We start from the raw sequence: 18353 nt of genomic DNA, 5'->3' as shown, positions 1-18353 counted from the left end.
CATGTTAAGATGACATGAGTTCAAAAATTTTGCTAGAATCTATGTTCTCTGCATTTAGTCCCTTGGTAGGTACAAGGAATTACATCTTTTGTTGAGCCTTTGTATAGTTTAAGTGTCTAATACAGAACCATATACATTTTTTATTAAGTTTATTTATTTTGAGAGAGAACGAGAGAGAACACATGCAAATGGGGGAGAGTCAGAGAGACAGAGGGAGAGAGAATCCCAAGGAGGCTTAGTACTCTCAGTGCAGAGCCTGACACGGGGCTCTAGCCCACGAACTGTGATATGACCAGAGCCAAAATCAAGAGTTGGACACTCAATTGACGGAGCCACCCATGCGCCCCTAAATATTTCTATTTGTAAGAGAAATAAAGAATCCAAGTAAATAAAAATATGCAAATACTTCCGCTAATAAAGAAGAACAACAAAAAAAATTTCTTAGTCTTCATTTTCATCTTACCTTCACCACTGTTAAATGTTATGGGATTATGAAAGTGCATATAGAACTACTGAAGAAATTTGAATTTTTTCTTTCCTTTTTAAAGGAAAAAGTGTTGTGATCATTGGTCATGAAGGGCATATTTCGAAACTCCTCTTAACTAAACTGTCTACTTTTCTGGCTTAACACTATCGACCCTGATGTTTCATCCACCTTCTAGTTGGGAAATTGAGATGGGCCAGCTTCTCATCTCTTTTGCACTATAAGCTGTTTATGGGCAAGATCTATATCGTTTTTTAATTTGTATCCCTTATAGTACTTTATTTAGTACAATGCCTTACATATTTGAGAAACAATATAAATATATGGGATGAAAAAGAGAATGATAAGGCCTTAAGATGGGAGTTTCCAAGCACAACATTTGCATATAGTAGATGCTCAACCATTTTTGACATAGGAGGTACTTTTTAGAGAAAAGAATTCGAAAAGATTTTTGAGTTTGTCCCTTCTAGTACATGAAAGTAGCTGGACACTCTTACCGTAGGAAGGAATTTCCTTCCATTTTGGTTACTGTATTAGAATATTAACACGTTTTGCACAATTTATATAATTCCTTTACATGTAACACAGCTGATTAAAGGCAGTCATCACAAATTCTTGGTTTATAGTATATCGTCCCTGGGTAGAAATATCTGGATAATTTTCTTTTCTTATAGTAGTTTGACATATTATTGAATATACATAAAGTAAATAACTTGCCTATTTATGAGCTGTGGAAGAGTGTCAGCATGGGAAGTGTAATGGAAATAGCAATTTTATAAGTGATTTTCCATTGGCCTTTTCATGCCTCCAGTCTGAGTACACATTTTACATCTACCTTTTCATCCACCTCCTGTCTGAGTACACATTGTCAAAGGTAGAATCTAATCTTTGCTTGAATTTGTGCCTATTTAAATAGAACCCTAATCAAATATAACCAGTAATGTTATGAAAGTTAAAATGATTTCTGCCAAGTAAGAAACTAAAATCGGACTCTAATCTAAGGATTTCTAGTTTCTAAGAACTAATATACAAAACTTTAGCTACATGGCATTTTAGGACATTTAGAAGTCTTGTTTAAGCTTCAAGCAAAGCAAAGTCCTTTATCCTCCCCCGGTTGTGCAATCTTCCAGAGATGTGACTTCCAAATAAAACACAAGGCATTGGGATCTTCTGAATGTAATCCTTTTAATTTCTTCCTTTACAAAATGTGATCATTTGTTTTTGAATTAATGTTTGGTAGGAAGATTCTGAAAGTAATAGCTTGAGAAAAACACATGTATAAGTAGAAATATTTATATTAGCCAAGGTGAAGAATACTGCCAGATTAATACATTGGCTTCCCTTTCCTCTCTTTGTCCAGAACAGGCACTATTCAATGGAAATATAGTATGAGTTATATACATAAAAGAAGTGAACAGAAACAAGTGAAATTCATTTTAATAGTGTATTTAATCCAGTATATCAAAAATTATTTCAATATGTGATCCATATAAAAACATTAATTAGATATTTTATATTCTTTTTTGTTAATAAGTCTTCCAAATCTGGTATGTTTATGTACTTTGAGCATATTTCAGTTAGAATAGGCACACATCAAGTGCTTAGTAGTCTCGTTAGACTATTTTATTGGACGGTGCAGATCCAGAAGATGAGTGACCTTTGAAGAAATCATTTCATTTATCTTACTTTTTTTCTCCCATGTTCATTATTGATAAATGTTAAATTTTTATGCTGAAAGTACCTATTGTGGAAATCCAGGTATTTCTGAAACTTGTAAACAATAAAAATCCTGACTCTTCACTATTAACATTTTGGGCTCTGTCATACTAGATCCCTTAGATGAGTAGCTATATATAATTTTTTTTTTTTAACACAAATGGGATTGTGTTATATATAATCCATGCCATATATAGGGGTGCCTGGACGGCTCACTGGGTTAAGCTTTCGACTTCAGCTCAGGTCATGTTCTCATAGTTCTTGAGTTAAAGCCCTGTATTGGGATCTGCACTGACAGCTCAGAGCCCACTTTGGATCCTCTCTCTCTCTCTCTCTCTCTCTCTCTCTCTCTCTCTCTTCCCTCCCTTGCTCAATCTCTCTCTCTCCCACGAAAATAAATATTAAAAAAAAAATTGGTTCAAGACCTTCATATTTTAAAATTTATTTTCCTGAGTGCCTGTAGATTGATGTATCCTTTTTAATGGCTGCATAATCATTTATTTATATGGATGTACCATAATTTAAGTCTTCCCCTATTACTGATCATTTAAGTTGTTTCCAGTTTTCTAACTGCAAACAATACTCACAGAAATGTCTTCCCGTGTGTGTGTAAATGTTTTTAAACAACAAGGTTGTGGTGTTGAATTTCACATTATGATTTCAGGTCAGATGATCCTTCAAAAGAGTTGCGCCAATTTACATCTCTGCCAAGAGTAATGAGAGTTGCTCTTTTCCCATGAATTTTTATCAATGCTTTGAATGAGAAAAACAAAAGATATCAGTAAATCTAATAGGTAAAAAACATCTGGTGTATTTTGCTGGCCATCTATTTTGCTCTTTTTGTGAATTACCTGAGTATTATATAAGTCCCCTCTCCCCATATTCCTCCCCCCCTTTTTTTGTTTGTCTCTTTCTGACTAATTGTAGGAATTATTTACATATTTTGGATAGTCCTTATCTTATGTGTAGTGAATAGTGTTTTTCCAGTTTGTCATTTGTCTTCCACCTATGGGTATTGATACCACCTTTTCTGCAAAGGCTTTAAAATTTGTCTTTTATGTTTGTGGCTCATGCTCAGAAATGCCTTCTCACCTATAAAATGTGGTCTCTTTAAAGCTTTTCTAGTACTTGTTGGCTTTATTTTTATTATTTAAACCTTTGAGTATTCTAGAATTTATTTTGAGGAGGAGTGAAATATGAATTCATCTTTTTTCCCTAAATGGCTAGGTGCTATCTCCACACTTTTCATTAGTCTGCCTTCTCACTGCTGATTTGAAATTCTTCTGAAGAAGTATTATAAGTGCAAGGTAAAGACTTACTAGTTATATGTGGGAATTTATTAGTGGAATTAATAGTCAAATGGAAAAGAATCTGGATTCAGTTGTATGCTTTTTATCTTTGGAAACAAGTTCAATTTAAAACTGTCTTTTATTGGAAATCAAACATAGCTTATAGGTTATGTTTAATTAATTTCCATTTAATCTGGAATCCAAACTCCCTGAAGTATTAAGTAACTAAATATTTATGTGCATTCTGTATCATTCATTCATTCATTCATTCATTCATTCATTCATTCATTCAATATGAGGCACTGTTTTAGGCACTGGGAATATAGCAGTTAACCAGATAGATACAGTTCTTGCCCTCATGGAGTTTGGACTCTATTAAAGGAGATATATAAACAAGAAATAATACATAAATGAATAAGATATTTTAGGATTGTTTTAAGCAGATTGTTTAAGAGTTGTAAAGAGAATAACAAAGTGATGTGATAGCAGGGGAGGGTAAAGGTGAGGTTTTCTGAGACTTTAAAGATGGGAAAAGGCCAATCATGTCCATGTCCACAAAGCTAAAACAGTAGTAATGATAATGTAGAGATTCTGAGGGGTGGGGGGAAGCATAGTGTGTTTTGCTTTACTGTGTGTTCTGCTTGTTTATCCTACTTACAAATTTTTCATTGAAACTTGTTGGCAGATTCTTTAGTCTCAGGTCCTCTTGTGGGCTTCAGTGATATTCTATGTTCATAGCACTTACACTACATTATAATTATTTGCTTGTCCGATTCTCCCTTTAGACTGTAGTTCTGTGAAGTCAGTAACTTTGTCTTTTATCTCTATATTCTTAGTATCTAGCACACTGCATACTCAGCAAATGTTTGCTACAATGAGGAATTACAAGCATAATTAAGGGCAATCTGTTATGTGCTTTGGATCCTGTTCTCTCCTATCATTTCAGGAATCTTTACTTTTTTGTTCTAATGTATGCAGACTCTGTCTCACCTGGATTCTTCTCATTAGTATTTAATCAAACTCAAACCTTTCCAATCTTTTTTTTAATTAAAAATTTTTTTAATATTAAATATAATTTATTGACAAATTGGTTTCCATACAGCACCCAGTGCTCATGCCAACAGGTGCCCTCCTCAATGCCCATCATCCACTTTCCCCTCCCCACCACCCCCCATCAGCCCTCAGTTCATTCTCAGTATTTAAGAGTCTCTTATGGTTTGCCTCCTTCCTTCTCTGTAACTTTTTTCCCCCGCTTCTCCTCCCCCATGGTCTTCTGTTAAGTTTTTCAGGATCCACATAAGAGTGAAAACATATGGTATCTGTCTTTCTCTGCCTGACTTATTTCACTTAGCATAACACTCTCTGGTTCCATCCACGTTGCTACAAATGGCCAGATTTAATTCTTTGTCATTGCCAAATAGTATTCCATTGTATATATAAACCACATCTTCTTTATCCATTCGTCAGTTGATTAACATTTAGGCTGTTTCCATAATTTGGCTGTTGTTAAAAGTGCTGCTATAAACATTGGGCCCTCTCTCTTTTCTGAGAAGCCTGGCCATGGGTTTATCAATTTTGTTTATTTTTTCGAAAAACCAACTCTTGGTTTCATTGCTCTGGTCTACTGTTTTTTTGGATTCTATATTGTTATTTTTGCTCTGATCTTTATCATTTCTCTTCTTCTGCTGGGTTTGGGGTGTCTTTGCTGTTCTGCTTCTAGTTCCTTTAGGTGTGCTATTAGATTTTGTATTTGGGATTTTTCTTGTTTCTTGAGATAGGCCTGGATTGCAATGTATTTTTCTCTCAGGACTGCCTTCACTGCATCCCAAAACATTTGGATTGTTGTATTTTCATTTTCATTTGTTTCCATATATTTTTTTATTTCTTCTCTAATTGCCTGGTTGACCCATTCATTCTTTAGTAGGATGTTCTTTAACCTCCATGCTTTTGGATATTTTCCAGACTTTTTCCTGTGGTTGATTTCAAGTTTCATAGCATTGTGATCTGAAAGTGTGCATGGTATGATCTCAGTTCTTTTATACTTATTAAGGACTGTTTTGTGACCCAGTATGTGATCTATCTTGGAGAATGTTCCATGTGCACTCAAGAAGAAAGTATATTCTGTTGCTTTGGGATGCAGAGTTCTAAATATATCTGTCAAGTCCATCTGGTCCAATGTATCATTCGGGGCCCTTGTTTCTTTATTGATTCTCTGTCTAGATGCCCTTTCCATCGCTGTAAGTGGAGTATTAAAGTGCCCTGTAATTAGCACCTTCTTATCAATAAGGTTGCTTATGTTTGTGATTAATTGTTTTATATATTTGGGGGCTCCTGTATTCGGTGCATAGACATTTATAATTGTTAGCTCTTCCTGATGGATAGACCCAATAATTATTATATAATGCCCTTCTTCATCTCTTGTTACGGCCTTTCATTTAAAGTCTAGTTTGTCTGATATAAGTGTGGCTGCTCCAGCTTTCTTTTGACTTCCAGCAGCATGATAGATAGTTCTCCATCCCCTTACTTTCAATCTGAAGGTGTCGTCAGGTCTAAAATGAGTCTCTTGTAGATAGCAAATAGATGGGTCTTGTTTTTTAATCCATTCCGATACCCTGTGTCTTTTGATTGGAGCATTTAGTCCATTTACATTCAGTGTTATTATTGAAAGATATAGGTTTAGAGTTGTTGTGATATCTGTAGGTTTCATGCTTGTAGTGATGTCTCTGGTACTTTGTGGTCCTTGCAACATTTCACTCAAAGAATCCTCCTTAGGATCTCTTGTGGGGTGGTTTAGTGGTGATTAATTCCTTCAGTTTTTGTTTGTTTGGGAAAACCTTTATGTCTCCTTCTATTCTGAATGACAGACTTTCTGGATAAAGGGTTCTTGGCTGCATATTTTTCCTGCTCATCACATTGAAGATTTCTTGCCATTCCTTTCTGGCCTGCCAAGTTTCAGTAGATAGATCCGTCACTAGTCTTATCGTTCTCCCTTTATATGTTAGAGCATGTTTATCCCTAGCTTCTTTCAGAATTTTCTCTTTATCCTTGTATTTTGCCAGTTTCACTATGACATGTCGTGCAGAAGATCAATTCAAGTTATGTCTGAAGGGAGTTCTCTGTGCCTGTTGGATTTCAATGCCTGTTTCCTTCCCCAGATCGAGGAAGTTCTCAGCTATGATTTGTTCAAGTACACCTTCAGCCCCTTTCTCTCTCTCTTCTTCTGGAATTCCTGTGATACGGATATTGTTCCATTTGATTGCATCACTTAGTTCTCTAATTCTCCCCTCGTACTCCTGGATTTTTTTTAATCTTTTTCTCAGCTTCCTCTTTTTCCATAATTTTATCTTCTAATTCACCTATTCTCTCCTCTGCCTCTTCAATCCGTGCTATGTCCGCCTCCATTTTATTTTGCACCTCATTTATAGCATTTTTTAATTCATCATGACTATTTTTTAGTCCCTTGACCTCTGTAGCAATAGATTCTCTCCTATTCTCTATGCTTTTTTCAAGCTCAGCAATTAATTTTATGACTATCATTATAAATTCTAGTGCAGTTATATTGCTTAAATCGGTTTTGATCAATTTGTTAGTTGTTGCTACTTCCTGGAATTTCTTTTGAGGAGAATGCTTCCGTTTCGTCATTTTGGCTAGTTTTCTGTCCCTTATGCGTTTTTAAAGTTTGTTGTGTGCTCTGCACCTGTGAGCACTGCTCTGTTAAAGGAGGGTCATACACTGTTCAGGGCCTGGCCCTTCAGGAGGTGTTTTTTCGGAGATTATTACTTGTTCTCTGTTGTTGTGACTTTGGTTATTTTATTACCCTACTCGTAGTGATATTTTGGACCCTCCACCAGGTGTGCTTTGATTTGTTTCTTGGAGTAGCCCTGTAAAGGAAAACAGATAGACAAATAGGAGACAAAAACATGGAAACACACAAATAAATAACACAAACAAACAAATGAACAAAAACAGAAAACTAAAGCCTAAAAACAAAAACCCCAAAACACCGATTACAAGTAAAGAAGAGGGTGGAGGCGGTGCTGTTTGAAGAGCATATACAAAGAGAGAAATGACAGGAGCGGGGTGGGGGGCAGGGAGGGGGGAGAAAAATAAACACTGACTAGGCAGAGAGACTAAAAGACTCAATCCATAGAACAGAAAACAAAGACGGAGGCGGGAAAAACGAAAGGAGGATAAAGTTACCCAGACATAGAAACTATATGGCTTAATTGTTCCAGAGAGAGAGAAAGGAGTGTAAAGAAGGAGGTGTAGAATATGTATCAAGACAATGGATTAAATATGTCTGTTTAGACAGACCAATAACCAGAGTAACCAGCCTAGGGGAGGGAAGAGATAAGGAGGAGAAATGGGAGTTGGGGGGAGAATATATCTATATTTCCAGAATTGACCTAGAGCTCATCCAGGCAATGCTGCTGCACTTGTCCGGAGGAGCTGTCCTCAGGGTCTGCCCGGCTCTGGTACATAGGCAGTTACCCAGTGCGAAGGGCCGTGGTTTGGTGCAGTCTGGACCCACCCCCACTATGGGCCCAGGGAGCCCCACCTTGGTGGTGGTGGTTGGTGGTAGGGGAAATGGTGACCCCACAGTCTCTTCTCCACAGAGCCGGACCCGGTGGACTCTGAGTCATCCTCACTGTGCCGCAGGCGCAGACGGGGTGGTCCGTCTCTCTCCTCCCCCTCCCCTGACACCGTGCTTGTCTAGGATTCAAAGTCCTGCTCCAGGCGCTCTGGCACTGGGGAAGCTCCTCTCCGCGCGGCGGGATATGCGGCCCTGGCTGGCTTTGTCTGTGCCGCTGCACTTCAGGGAGGACCGCCTTCTGCGGACTGTGCAGTCGACCTCGCCGCCGATCCCCGGGGGTGGCCGATGCAGGCCGACTTAGGCAGGCTTTGTCTTTTTCCACAGCACTCCAGGGAGGGGGCCACTTTGTCCTACCGTAGACTGTTCCGCTGACCTCACCACAGAGCCCCCAGGGTGGTGGATGCAGGCAGGGCTTTGTCTTTTCCTACAGCACTCCAGGGAGAGGGCTGCCTTCTCCTACTGTAGACTGCGCCCTCGGCCCAGCCACTGAGCTGGGGGTGGGGGGACGGGGGGTGACGGACGCAAGCAGGCTTTGTACTATCGCGCAGCCCTCTAGGCAGGGAACCACTTTCTCCAACTGCAGACTGTGCCCTGACTTACCACCACACCCAGGGCTGGCTTCCCTCCTCCCCAGGTGCGTGAACTGGGAGCCGGTCCCGGTGCGAAGAAAACTCTGCAGTTGGAGATAGGATCCCTCTCAGTCTCAGTCCGAGGTCTTTCTCCTGTCCAGATATGGTCCTACACTTCCCTAGCTGCCCTTTCTCTTCCCTTTGTTTCTTCGCAGAAGGGGGTCCCTCCCCCTCCGTGCCCTGACGGCCTTTTTTATCTCCACCCCCATTCGCAATCACCCACCTATCTTTTCTCCAGTTTTCCCATTTTCTTCCTGGTAGACTCAGTCTCTTTTTTTCTCAAACCTTTCCAATCTTAAAAAGCTTACAAAATGCTCATATTCTGTCTTCAACTATTGCATGATCTTTCTCTCTTTTACAGCTACACTTTTCAGAGTTTCACTTATTTCATTTTCTTAACAACTTGCTCTTGAACCTACTTTTATCTGTTTCCAGCCTGATATTATCAGTGACTTTCATGTTGCTAGTCCAGTTGACCTTTTTTGATTCTTAACTCATTTGGCCCCTGAGTAGTGTTGACACTTAACTGTTTAATTCTTCTTATGCTGTTTTTCCTTGGCTTCCATGTCATTGCACTCTCATGGTTTTTTTCCCTACTTCTCTGTAGGTGCCTTCTCGGTCTTGGTAGGCTTATCTAACTCTTCTGGATAGCCATAGAAAACTGTAGTTCCTTAAGACTCCAGTTTTTGAATAGTATGCATAAGTAATTAAGTGATATTCTAATTCTTTAATACTTGATGTCCTTCAAAATGATTCTCAGTGTTTGAAGATGATATGTAGATACAAGATAAAAGATTAAATAAAATCTTACAATAAAATTAAATAAATAGTCTTAAATTGGAATTTGAAGTATCAGTATGAACTCAGAATGTATTTCACGTTAAAAGCATTTCCCCCTCACCCTTTCTACTTAAATGGCCTAGAAACAATGACTAACTCACAATGAATGCCCAGACTGTGGCTTGGAAAAACATTTCTCATGCAGAGAACCAAAGCTCCTTGGAGAAGTGGTTGATTCTGGGTCTGAGGAGAAATGATAGAAGACCTTGGAACGTCTTGCTATAACAGATAGCAAGAAGTCATCAAAGACTACTATGACTGACTCACAAGGACGCAGGAGCCAGTTTGAGTTGGCTTTTTCCTTTGTTAAAGAGAGAACATTTGAACATCAATCAAGATAATACCTGCCGTGTACTGAAACCCATTCATATGTTTGGTCCCTGAGTTTATAAGTGATGCTAAAAAAAAAAAAAAAAAAAAAAAAAGAATGAATTTCTCTTAGAGGATTGTAATGCACCTACTGCTTATTTTGAAAACTGGAAAATAATGGAAAAGAGTCCAGCATTTATTCCTCTCTATAATATATAATGGTTCACTGGCTAAGCAAATAATAGATGAGGATAATTGCTCTTCATAGAGATATTCCAGCTATTAAATAAAGACTGAGAGGGTATTATCTTTTGGCAGCCCTTAATGGAGCTAATGGATTTAGGCATTGATCACCATCTACTAACTGCACAAAAAGAGATATTTTCCTCCTGATAGGACACGGTACTATTTATGGAATGATCTTACCAAAAAAAAACCTCAGGCCTAAATATAACCAAGGCTCTTGATCCAACTCTGAATTTATAGAAAACAAGAATATGTTAAATGTCACTACAGGGATACAAACAAATTCTAGCCTCAAGAAAAATTTACACAAAAATAATCCCATTTCTTCAACAACTATATTGTGAAGGTAGAAGATGGAAAGACTCCCCCACAGTCAACCAAGTATCTCTTCCTCTCATAACTTCTGCATAACTTTTCTCACAACACAACATTATTGTGAAGTGGTCTGTTTATAGGCATTTCTGTCCCATTAGATTATATGTTCCTCAAGACCAGGGAATGGCCTCTTAATTTTCCTTTATTTCCCTTGCATGTAACTTGGTACTGATGTTGTGTGCAGAATCAATAAATAAGTATTTCCTGTGCAGATTTTATTTGGTGACTTCAGTGGTTAGTAATAGTCATCTTTGATCTTTAATTCTTTTGATTAAGAAACTGACAAATCATCGTAACATTTCCACATTTGTCTTTTATACTTTTGACTGTTCAGAGAATAAGTGACTCTTCTCCATGTTTTTAGTGACTTTAAGATTGTAGGCTTTTTGTTACATACACTTATTCTCCCCCCATGGAAATTGTTTTTCCTATTATAAAAGTCATGTGTTCTCACCAGTTCAAACAAAATAGAAAAGTACAAAAAAGAAACTAGAGCCTTCACTGTTAACCAGAAGTATCTTTTTATCTATTTCTTTCTCTCCTCCCTCCTTTCTTTCCCCTCACCCCACCAACTTTCCTCTTGCTGGACTGACCCCCCTGTGTCAATGTAATGACCTTCTTTGTCTCTTATTATAGTTTTTATTTCGGAGTCCATTTTGTTGATATGACTTTCTTTTGGTTTCATTTTCATGAAATCTCTTTTTCCCTTTTTTTACTTTCAGTTTGTGTGTGTCCTTACACCTGAAGTGAGCCTCTTTTTTATTTAAAAAAAAATTTTTTTTTTTTACTTTATTTATTTATTTTTTTTTCAACGTTTATTTTTGGGACAGAGAGAGAGAGAGCATGAACGGGGGGGGGGGGGGCAGAGAGAGAGGGAGAGACAGAATCGGAAACAGGCTCCAGGCTCTGAGCCATCAGCTCAGAGCCTGACGCGGGGCTCGAACTCACGGACCGCGAGATCGTGACCTGGCTGAAGTCGCACGCTTAACCGACTGCGCCACCCAGGCGCCCCATTAAAATTTTTTTTTTTAACGTTTATTTTTGGGACAGAGAGAGACAGAGCATGAACGGGGGAGGGGCAGAGAGAGAGGGAGACACAGAATCGGAAACAGGCTCCAGGCTCTGAGCCATCAGCCCAGAGCCCGACGCGGGGCTCGAACTCACGGACCGCGAGATCGTGACCTGGCTGAAGTCGGACGCTTAACCGACTGCGCCACCCAGGCGCCCCTGAAGTGAGCCTCTTTAGGCAGCATGTAGATGTGTCTTGTTTTTGTTTTTGTTTTTAACCCATTCAGCCACTCTGTCTTTTGACTGGAAAATTTAGTCCATTTACATTTAAAGTAAGTATTGATAAGTATGTACTTATTGCCATTTTATTGTTTTCCAGTTGTTTTGTAGTTTGTCACTCTCCCTTTCTTGCTTCCTTCCTTTGTGGTTTGATGAATTTCTTTAATGGTATGCTTAGGTTTCTTTACCTTTTGTGTATTCACAATAGGTTTTTGCTTTGTGGTTACCGTGATGCTTGCACATAACAACTTGTATCTAGAACAGTGTATTTTAAGTCAATAACAACTTAAGTTTGATCCAGTTTTAAAGTTCTTCATTTTTACTCCCTTCTCCCATGTTTTATATTTTTGATGTCATATTTTATGTCTTTTTATCTTGTGTATTCCTTAATTAAGTATTGTAATTATTTTTACTGCTTTTGTCTTTTAACCTTCATACTAGCTTTATAAGTGATTAATCTGCTACCTTTACTATATATTTACCTTTCCAGTGAGATTTATTCTTTCATGTTTTCTTGTTCATAATTAGCACTTTTTCTTTTCAGCTTAAAGAGATTCTTTATTATTTCTTGTAAGGCCAGTTTAGTGGTGATAAGCTCCTTTAGCTTTTTCTTGTCTGGAAGACTGTCTCTACTTTGCTTCTGAATGATAACTTTACTGGCTAGAGTGTCCTTGGATGGAGGTGTTTTCTTTCAGCACTTTGAATATATCATGCCATTCCCTTCTGGCTTGCAAAGTTTCTGGGCTTGCAAAGTTTCTGCTGAACAATATGCTGATAGTCTTATTTGGGTTCTCTTGTGTGTAACAAATTGTTTTTCTTCTCCTACTTTTAGGATTCTCTCCTTTTTAACTTTTAACATTTTAATTATAATGTGTCTTGGTGTGAGTCTTTTGGGGTTCATCTTTTTTTGGAACTCTCTGGGCTTCCTGGATCTGGATGTCTATTTCCTTCCCAAGGTTAGGGGAGTTTTCAGCTATTATTTCTTCACAATTTTCCGTAAGTAGGATATGCCACTATACATCCTGCTATGGAACCTGCGTTTTTTCTTTATCCAACATGCTGGGTATCTCTTTCTACATCAATAAATATTGCTGCACATTGTCATTTTGGAGACTCCATAGGATCCTTCTTATTAATATATATTAATATAATTAACTAGAATAGTACTCATGCATATTATATTTCTTTATAATTATTTGTAATTATTCTCTACTACAAAAAATGTTGTAGTGAATTTTTTTTAACACATCCATTTATACATGTGTATAATTCTGTCCTTAGACTAGAGGCAGGTTTGTTAGGTCAAAGGTTGTGTTCATTTAGAATTTCTATATTCCCCTACCACATTCCAGAAAATTTTGACGTGTTTTCATTGCTCCAGCAGTTGATTAGCAGGACTTTATTATACTTGAAGTCTTGTTCATCATATCTCAGTACTAGTCTTCAGGTAAAGTAAATCTTGTTCTATTTCTTTTTATTTGTTTAGCCCTCTCTTTTGGTGTTTTTTCTTGAATTATTTATCTTCTGTGTGGCAGAAGCAGGGACTGGACATGAAGTAAAATAAATACAGAGTAATATGTGATTATTTCATAGCAACTGTTACACCTAGCATATTGTCCATACATGTTTTTGAACAAATAATGTGGAATGTTATCTCTCTTATGTCCTTGATCATATATATACAGAAGCCCTGCCTATAAATGTTATCCTCTTTATATCTGCTTGCAGGAGCTAACATAATACATTATTAACTTCTTAATAATGATTCAGTCCTTACTCATTCATTTCCCAGAAGTCTCTTGCAGAGGAAGGAACACGTGTTTTGAAGTCTGACCTATATTCTGATTTCAGCTTTGCTGCTTACTTAGTTGTGTGTGAACCTCACTTAAGTTTTCTGGGCCTCAATTCATCTGCAAAATTGGGGTATATTTGATTGCTATCTATTTGAATGATTGCCGTAAGAATTAAATGAAACATTGTATGTGAAAATATATGGTGGCTAGCGTATGTTAATAATGAAGTATTTGTTCCATCTCTTTCTTTTGTGACCTGCAGTGATACATAGTGTTTTTAGATATATATTTACTATCGTGCATACTATTGCCTTTACAGAAATCTTCTCTACATATACCCTCAGAGTCTCAACTTTGCCAATCGTCAGGGTTCTGCAAGAAATATAACAGTGAAAGTACAGTTCATGTATGGGGAGGATCCAAGCAATGCTATGCCGGTAAGAAGTGTTCTTTACTTTTCCTCTTGTTCATGTATGGTTCAAACAGACATTGTTTTTGTTTTTGTTTTACTTGATTGGCAGCTCTAAACTGGAAATTAATGATCTTGTAAACCAAATTTCTAACTGCATTACTTCCTGTAACAGATAGTATGAGTTTCCTTGAAGTCTTTTTTTTCCCGTTTTTATTTAAATTCTAGTTAGTTAATATATAGTGTCATATTAGTTCATATTAGTTTCCTGTGGACAATATAGTGATTCAACACTTCCGTATTGAAGTCTTAAATATTGAGGACTTAGTACATACTAGTCCCTCCCAGAGATACAAAGATGAATAAGACTTGTAATCTAAAGGATATGGGATAAACACATAAAATTCTAAAATAGTGACTTTCAAGAGAGGATCAGAACAGAATCACCTAGGTAACTCTAACAAAGCGCAGATATGTTTTTTCTGCTCTTGTCATCTGTGATTCTGATTCTTCTCCTTGAGAATGAGAGGCCAAAGGAAGTAGAAAGTGATGGGTAGTATATGAGGTTGTGGTATAGGCTGAAATGCTCCCCAGGTGATTCTAATATGTATGATTCTTCCCATCTTTGTTAAGAAACTCTGGTAATAGTGCATATTACACTTACCTAGGGAGCTTTTAAAAATACCAGTGCTCAGACTGAATTTTACTCCAATTAAATTATAGTGTCTGGGGGTGGGAACTAGTCATATATCAGTATTTTTAAATCTCCCTAAGGGGATTACATTTTGCAGCTAATATTGAGAACCAAGGTATATGCTAAGTATTAGAAGATGGCTGTAGGGATTCAAAGGCAGAAGTGTACAGAGGTAGGAGAGAATGTCTTGCTGAGGTAATAGGCAGGTATCACCTGGAGGAGGTATATCTGAACTAAAACCAGAGATAGTTAAAATGTAGATGGCGTTGGGTCTTAGATAGCTGGGGAAGGAAAGCAACTCAAGGTGGAGAATGTCCTTCCACAGAGGTACAGTGGCGAGTTGCCAGTGAGCCAGAGCAGTGTAAGAGAAGTCAGAAATAGTAGATTGAGGCCAGACTGGAGAGATTCCTGACTGCCCAAATTATCATTTAGGATTTGTAGAACACTACTCAATGCAAGTTCCATGAAAGTAGATTTTAAGCTCAACTAAAGTTAGTAACATATGGAATAGGAGCACACCTGTCACTATAGATGTTCAACCTCTGAGAACCCTAATGGAATGAAAATGAGCTTACGAATAGGTGCATTGTTAACGGTTTTATTTTAGCCTTCTCTGCCAGTCATTAAATCGCATTCCTCTGATTTTCTACTTACTAGGAAAGCTGTATATTTTCTCTTTTCCCATTGCCTCAGTTTTATCAGCATTTATAGATCTTGACAGCAGCGAGCACAAATTATGCATCTTTATATTCTTCTATGGCTGCTATTTCAGATCTTTGCATATAATACATGGTGAATAAGTATTTGCTAATAAATGTAGAATTTACTTCTGAGGTTTGGAGTTAGCATTTCATATTCTTTACTAGTTCTTTATTCCTGCTGAAAGAATGAATATACTATCACAGTTGATGAAAAGGTACTGGATTGTGAAAATAGATGCTTTGTTATATGTGAATTACCATATGAATTGAGCTTATGACAAATGTAGTATATGTAAGATAATCTGTTTCTGTTGATTGCCTAACAAACTCTTCCTTGTCTTAGCACATATATGGCCTCTGTGGAGTCCCAGCTGCATCCAGCCACAATGACAGTTAGACCACTCCCTCTTTTGGTGCTACCGTAGCATCTTCTCATTTCTTTTATGGGCCTTATCACTTTAAGATTATATGTTTATTTCTTTATCTTGTCTACCAGATTGTGAGCTCCTTGAGGGCAGGGACCATGTCTTACTCATATCTATATCTTGATGCCTGCCAAAGTACCTGTCACAGAATTGATGCACAGTCCATGTTGATGAATGGTTAAAAATACATGTCACAAGGTCAGAAAAGGAACACTTTCTACTTTATGTCATTCATGTTATGAAAGTAAATGAGTTACTTTGTGAAAAATGGGATCTTCTCAGTGGCCGGGGTGGGGGATGGGGAGGATACTGTGTTCCTTTCACTTGTGTATTATTAGTCATATGCAAATATAATGCTTTTATCTTTATCCTAGTGACTGGTTGAAAGTATAGAAACATAGACACATTGTCTTTGCTTAATTCTTTAAAAAAATAAGGACTACTCAAATGGATCCTAAGATAATTTTTGTATCATATAATGTTGGTGTGATAAGATCATAAAATTCAAATTCTGGCATTGGAACAACATTTTATAAAAACATGGCAATGTATTCTTGGAAATTGGTGAAATTAGACTTCTCTAGGACAGTCATAGTCATTACACTTTTACACAGCCTTAAAATGAAAGGACCTGTGTGAATAAAAGGATCTTTTGTGTCACAAAAAGAAACACAAATAATCTGTTAAAAAGTTCTTTTTATTTGCGGATGGTTCCAATTAATCCTTCTGTATAAGATGTAAAATTTGAGTTATTTTACCAGTTGTATTGATGTAAGTGCGATGATATGTCCATGTACTTATTTCTGCATGTGTAGAGATGGCTGGCCAGAGATAAGAGGTTAATTTATGGGTAGGTAGCGTTGCAAATCTGTCTCACATAGGAATGATAAGCCATGTATCTTATCAGCTGCCCTAATTAACCGTAGTATTGCTATTAGAACGCCAGAGGCAGATATACAAGACTGAATTACTTTACCTTTAAACCTTCTCCAAAAGTAGTATTTTTTTTTAATGTGGTGGATTTTTTATTTTTAAGACATATATAAGAACATAAGAATGGCGCTCCTCCTTCTTAATAGGGTAGCTTGTAAGGAGTACTGGAAGCAAAGGATACATAGCTTCACCTAAAATAGGATTTTAAAATATCATTTATAAATTTATATTTGGCTTATAGAATGATTACTGTTTTAGTGGAAAAGCCGCCAATTTTATAGTAGATACATGCTACTATTCTAAGACCATATTTCTTATATAAATTCCAAATGATATGCTACACCCAGATTTTGAAATGAATTCTTCACCTTCTTTAAGAAAAAGGAAATATAATGGGTAGAAATTTTTTGAATGTTTGAATGTCAGATGGTTCTATAGTTGAAAAGAAATTTACGGCTAAGCAATTGAATTTATTAATGAACGTCAGTAGGCACATTGTTCTTCATTGGGCCGATTTGCCCATTGTTCTCCAGTAGTTATTAAATCAGACAAATTCTTACATAGATATGAACATCCAGCATTTATTACAACAAAGTTTCAACGTGCTGTTATTTGTTACAGGTAATCTTTGGTAAATCTAGCTGTTCAGAATTTTCAAAGGAAGCCTATACAGCCGTAGTATATCATAACAGGTACTGAATTCAAATATTTCTTTCAAAGTTACTCCCTTCTCAGTGGCATTTTAAGCACTCACGTTAGTGTGTTTACCAAATGCTTTGCTGCACTGAATGTGCAAATTCAAGACAGCTGACATCAGAGTTATAATTTTCTGCCTGTAGATGCATATTCTCTATAGACATCAAATTTAGACTTTATATACAAAAGGTCTTTCATATCAAATTCTCTGACCCTTTCATTTTTATTATATTGTTATTGATTATCATTGTAGCCTCTGGTCCTTTGGACTTTCCCTGTTATTTTCCCCTTGACACTTTGTAGTTTTACTTAACTCTTTACTAAGCTTATAACCATTAGTTAAATTGGTGGTATTCTCAACATCTAATAATACTTTGATTTAGTGTCCTTCCATTTTACTTCTTTGAGAAATTCTTAACTTTGGATAACTTTTAATCTCTGCTTTCTTTTCTTTTCTTTTCTTTTCTTTTCTTTTCTTTTCTTTTCTTTTCTTTTCTTTTCTTTTCTTTTCTTTTCTTTTCTCTTCCTTCCCTTCCCTTCCCTTCCCTTCCCTTCCCTTCCCTTCCCTTCCCTTCCCTTCCCTTCCCTTCCCTTCCCTTCCCTTCTCTTCTCTTCTCTTCTCTTTTTTGTTTTTGTTTTGATTACTGAATGCTGTTGGAGAAAAATCACAAAATTGTACCGATCAGGACTATCACAAATTGACGTTATTTTATCTGTATGATGGGACTGCAGTAATTCATTTTACTTTATTTTCTTTTTGGCCCCACCATTCTCCACCATTCTTTGGTAATCTTCTTGTCATCACTTTTTTTACCCTCTGTCATTTGGCAGGAGATATTTTAAGCCTTTCTTCTTCTTTCTCTAGCTCCTACTTATTCTGTTTGCTTACTCTTAGCGTTCCTACTTTATTAAGTGGTTTGAGACCATCCAACT

At 37.0% G+C, this 18353-nt stretch overlaps 1 protein-coding gene across 14 annotated transcripts in view; it reads left to right on the top strand.

Moving 5' to 3' along the window:
* Positions 1–18353, top strand: part of DOCK7 (dedicator of cytokinesis 7) — a 228122-nt gene that overhangs the window by 105394 nt on the left and 104375 nt on the right. For all 14 annotated transcript variants that reach the window (XM_045477649.1, XM_045477651.1, XM_045477648.1 and 11 more), the window contains exons 15-16: positions 13882–13999; positions 17346–17416. In XM_045477649.1, the coding sequence (XP_045333605.1) occupies positions 13882–13999; positions 17346–17416 (189 nt within the window). The remainder of the gene's footprint in view (positions 1–13881; positions 14000–17345; positions 17417–18353) is intronic.

The sequence above is a fragment of the Leopardus geoffroyi genome, chromosome C1 (genome assembly GCF_018350155.1).
Source record: "Leopardus geoffroyi isolate Oge1 chromosome C1, O.geoffroyi_Oge1_pat1.0, whole genome shotgun sequence".
In the NCBI taxonomy this organism is placed as follows: domain Eukaryota; kingdom Metazoa; phylum Chordata; class Mammalia; order Carnivora; family Felidae; genus Leopardus; species Leopardus geoffroyi.
The sequence above is the reverse complement of the archived record's forward strand: the minus strand, read 5'-3'. Positions and strand labels throughout refer to the sequence as shown.